The sequence below is a fragment of the Parambassis ranga genome, chromosome 13 (genome assembly GCF_900634625.1).
Source record: "Parambassis ranga chromosome 13, fParRan2.1, whole genome shotgun sequence".
Taxonomy (NCBI): domain Eukaryota; kingdom Metazoa; phylum Chordata; class Actinopteri; family Ambassidae; genus Parambassis; species Parambassis ranga.
In genome coordinates this window covers 1,463,864-1,469,171 of record NC_041033.1, presented here as the reverse complement: position 1 = coordinate 1,469,171, position 5,308 = coordinate 1,463,864, and the positions used below count along the sequence as shown (strand labels likewise).

At 38.4% G+C, this 5,308-nt stretch overlaps 1 protein-coding gene across 1 annotated transcript; it reads left to right on the top strand.

Annotated features, from left to right (window-relative positions):
* Positions 1-1,204: 1,204 nt before the first annotated feature.
* LOC114445253 (transcobalamin-1-like) lies at positions 1,205-2,872 on the top strand. Its single transcript, XM_028420207.1, has 4 exons — positions 1,205-1,359; positions 1,463-1,604; positions 2,481-2,617; positions 2,690-2,872. Exons 1-4 carry the CDS (start codon positions 1,296-1,298, stop codon positions 2,749-2,751), a joined length of 405 nt encoding a protein of 134 aa, XP_028276008.1. The 5' UTR covers positions 1,205-1,295; the 3' UTR covers positions 2,752-2,872.
* Positions 2,873-5,308: the final 2,436 nt, after the last annotated feature.

Below are 5,308 nucleotides of genomic sequence, written 5' to 3'. Positions count from 1 at the left end.
GAAGTGGGGACCTCAGAGACCCGATCGCTGGACACAAAGACTGGCTCTGGGGGCATAGAATGTTTGACTCTTTGCTATCTAAATAATGGCACAGTAAATTATGTTTACGTTTGGTTTGTTTGAGGTTGTATTTGCCTAATATTAATCCCCACTGCAGTCAGATAATTTGTATGAATTGAATTAAAAGACAGGATGTGAGAGGAGATGTGACTATAAATACAAGTAAATAACTTTTGCATAAAAAAACTATGGTGTCTGGCAAAGCTCATTGCACACACAAGAACCTTAATGACAAAAAGATGTGTTTCTTATTTTTCTCATTGTGACGTGTGAACATGAAGTAAATCTGACCAATATCAGAACTGTTCACAGGGAACTGATTGGCTGATTAGATTAATAATAAATAAGCAGCAGGTGTTCCTAATGTCCTCTGTATAAGTATAAAGTGTGTTGCCTTGGATACAGCCCTATGACGCCCAATTATTTACACACTTTGTACTGTTATGTGTGTGTGTATGTGTCAGTTATCTACAGAGACAAAAATAATTTTTTGTATCAGACTGTTTTTTTTAAATTAGCCATCACATGCTTTCTAATATCTGAAGGAACTGCATGGCAAGAGCTGTTAGCCAGCTAGCTGAGCAGGGGCTAGGAAAAGGAATCTAAAACACACACTGCGTCCGAAATGTCCCCTTACAAGTCCACTACATAGTGTGTTTGCCATGATGTAATGCTGTCTGAATGTGTAGTGACCCTATATGGTGGACTCAATGTGTCCCACAATGCATCATGAAAATGGTCACTGATGTGGCAACTGATGATACCTGCATTAGCAATATGTACCACAGCATGTACCACAGCCATACACACTAGTAATATAGGGTTTCAACACAGGCTGGACCACTTGCTTTGTCTGAGTCCAATAAAATGCAAATCAAATACAGTGTTAGTTGTATTTAATGTTAATGGTAGAGATGTGTCTGATGGACTAAAACCCTGTCAGCTCTAGTGTTCAGTTTAACAGTTTTTTTTATCATTTTGTGCTGACATGCACAACTTTAAATCAGGCTTAATATAACAAGCACATTTTGACTCATGATACAGTGTACTGGCAATTTATCAGGACAAACATATCTTAGCACAACTTCAAGGTGAGTTTGGACTGACCTAATGGAAAGTATGATCAAAGTCCACTTCAGTAAGTAGTAAGTAAACACTGATGACTGGAATAAAAGCAGACTAGCTCAGGCACTCTGAGTTACCTGTGCTAAGACGACCTTACAGCAGCCACAGTGATGATGCCCGCCCTTCTCTCTGCAGCCCTGCTCCTGCTGCTCTTTCCTGGCTCTCTGACTGAAAGTAAGCTTTGAATGATTCATTATTAGTATTAGGGGTGGTTTTTTTTAATGTTTTCATGATTTTCAATGTTCTTCAATATCTGTTTAATGTTATCATCAACCAGGCAGAGAACCAGCCCCCATTGACGTGGTGGTGGAGAACAGCTTATTAGGCACAGCTCCTCTGACCTACAGCACTCATGTGGTTTACAGAGGGATCCTCCTGGGTGCACTGAACAGACTCATGGACTCAAATGCAAACTTTAAGTAAGATGATCACATATTCAGTCAGCGTGGGCTTACCCTTTAATGGAGAATATTGTAGCTCCATGGAAACAGCACAATACTGGCTTCAAGGAGAGAGAACTTAAACACGTCTTGATCTGGCTTTATAGATAAGACCCTCAGAAAAGGATCACAACATTATACCAAAAATATTACCAGTTTAGGAAAAAAATGCTCCACATGCTATAGATATTTAATAATTTAAAATGTTTCAGCCTTTTCAAACCAGTTTTCACTCTGTTCAGCACATCAACTGTAGAAAGGCTGCAAATCAGGGAAATTTTATGTGAAATGAATACTGAGTAAAACAATCATTGAACATTACATTTTATAGTACCTGTTTTTATTTCAAATCCTCGAAATTAGTTTATCTCTCAGCAATGAGCCTCCTGCCAATATCACTGTTATAAGCAGTGTAACAGAACACACTCTATGACAGCTGTTACCTAGAGAGGGCAGTAAGGCACTCCTGTTGTGTATGAAGTATAGTAATGACCCTTTTTAACATGTGAAAGTCTGAATTGTTTTATACATTATCAGAGACGTTACGTTATGTCCTGTACATTTGACCTGTAGAAAAACATTTTTTTTGTAGTGAATTAAGGTCTGCTGCATTAGACCACCTATTTAATATGTATAATAATAATATGAATATATTGCATTTAATTGTAACTTTATACCTCTGGCACAAGATTTCCTTTGGGATTAATAAAGTTTTGTCTTATCTCTTATAATAATAAAGTAAAAAGAAATGACTGCAGTTATTAGCCATGTCCAAGGCTTGCCTATACAATTAAGCACAGTTCACCAACAATCACCACTTTACACTGACTAATCATTTTGTTGTGGTCTTGTAAGGTTCACCTACACAGAGGATCCAAACTATGGCCCGTACCTGGAAAGTGTGAACGGACTGGCTGGCAATGATAAAGAGCGTACCTACTGGGAGCTGCTGGTCAAGACACCAGATGGCACAATCATAAGACCAGATGTTGGTAAGTCTATAATATATAATGTTAGTCTGTCATTTTAAATAAAGACAATGCACTAATGGATGTGTCTTGCAGGTATTGGATGTTACATTCCCAAAGCGAAAGAACAAATCATCCTGAGATTTACAAAGTGGTAAAGACTGCCTCGCCTTTGCATTCACACGTGGAAACACCCACTGCTGGAATTCAATGAGTGACAACGTCTTTTATAGAGGACTACAATGAGATGTTTGTTGTTAAATGACAATAACAGCAGAATAAAATTTGCTAAAAAGCTTATGAGTGTATTGCACTGAATTGGAGGATACAGTAACGTAATATCACACATAAATGAGTTTATGTTGAATTTATTCATGAAAAAAGTGAAATTCTGCAACTTTTTTAATTTATTAAAAAAAATACGGAGACGGTGGTCCTCCAAATCCAATGACCCAAGCAAAATAGAGCTCTGTCCTAGAGGAGATCACAGCTTGTGAAAGTTATTTACATGTATGCATCTTATGGGGTATACTCATTACAGCATTACACAAATGCAGGTGCATGCATACTTGAAAAAAGGATAAATAACAGCACATGGCTGTATAGCATTGAGGTCTATTAATTAGCTGAATCCTCAGCTGAGGGAGGAAGTAAATGAGCAGCACTGAAAATGCACAAATGACTGCAAACATGTTGGCAACTTCCATCAAACTGAGAATGCACAAAAATTACAGCAGCAGGTTGTTGACATCTCTCCATGCTTCCAGCCAGGTCAGGTATTAAGAGACAAGACATGCAGATTTCAACATTTCTTTCCTGGATGGAAAAAGTGAACACAGTACAATTTGACCAGTGTTGGGAAGATTACTTTAGAAATGTAATTGGTTACAATTACAAGTTTATCGAAGTAATGTAACTAATTACATTTGATTACATTTTAATTACTTTTCCTAATTTTGAATGAATGATCTCAACTGTTCCATATTCACATTTTAAAACCTTTCAGCAGTAGCCTTAAAGGTCGGGTAGGAGATTTCATTCTGATGCACTTTTTGTTAAATTAGTGTAACTTCTCTTTACAATCCGATAGCAACCGATTAGTTTGGCAGTTTCGCTTTAAAACGAAGAATATGAATCATCTGTGGAAGCTATAAAACACTAGAAACAACACCAATCCTGAGAGGTGCACCTGTGCAGAGTATTGGCTGGTTGTCACTCTCTTCCTGCTCTGCGCGCACCAGAGAGGTACGTGCATGATGGCCGAAGTCACAGACTGGTTGGAGGCGTGGCTTCGGGGTGTCGATAAATCACACCTTAAATAATCATCTCAATTAACTAATAAAGATTACACCACTACATGAAAAAACACAAATATTATGATACTAAAGCTGATTTTATCACACACTCTTGGCCGCTACATAAACAAAGTGGGTTGACACAGTAATGGCACAGACTAAGCTGTGGTTAGCTAACTAGCTAGCTATACCCCCTCCCCTATACAAAACCCTACGACTTTGAATCATGTTATGTGTTCAACACAACGCAGGAAAGACACACAGAATGCTGGCTCTTTATCTCTTTACCTCACATTTTATTTGGCCTAATGAGCACCTTCAGTATTACTATGCTGTATTACAGCTGTAGGCTATAAAGATCTATGTGGAGATATACATACCCGTAGATGCATCTTCAAGTTAGACACAGACTAACACTATGATGTCGACAGCATCCTTGCTTCTGGTAAATGTCTTCTGAATCTCCAACACATGAACGCATTCTTCATCGCCATTGTTCCTGTCTGACAAATCGTGCTAGCAGCAAGCAAGGCAACAGCTGATGACAGATGAGATGAGAACCAATCAGAAGGCTGCCGGTATGCAGTTTGGACGGAGGATGTGCCGTGAAAAAATAATTTAAGCTTTTGTGAAAGTCGTTCAAATCAAAAGTAATTAAAAGTGTAACGATTTTCCAAAAGAAACTGTAATTTAATTACATACTTTTCTCCAGTATTGTAACTAATTACAAATACGTTCACTGTGTAATTAAATTACGTAACGGCGTTACATATAATTCGTTACTCCCCAACCTAATTTGACCACACAAAGGGAACTGTCTCTGACCTGAGGAAGACTGAGGATTTTCTTTAGCCGCCTTCAAACTGCAGAATCAGCAGCCTGCCATTCTTACTCCCCTGTGTCTGAGAATTGTAATCGCTGCTGCACATCTGGCTATAGGGAAGTAAAGGAGAGAGGATGTTTCAAAAAACAAGAGATATCATGTGAAAGTCAAAGGACATTCACACAGAATCAAAATGACGTTTCTCTCAGGCTGTTGGCGTACACAAACTCCAATATGAATACAAAAGAGAGATAAGATAAGATGTAACAAAGTATCAACAAAAACATAGAGTATAAATTAAATAAGTACAATACACAATATAAAATACAATGCTCAGGTAGGGGTGAGTTGCTTTCGACTACAAAGGTGTTCTCATCTTTTGTTCAACAGAAAGATGAGCTTTAATGTAATACTATCCAGGCAAGGGGAACACACGGGAGCACACAGCACACAGCATTCTAAAGAAGGAGGAGCAGGAGGAAGAGTTTCATTTAAAAACACACACACACACAAAGACTCCACGGTGGTGGTGGAGGTAGTTTCCACTGCAGCCAAAGAGCCCAAAGGCCGCCATCTTGATGACCATCTCTACCTCAA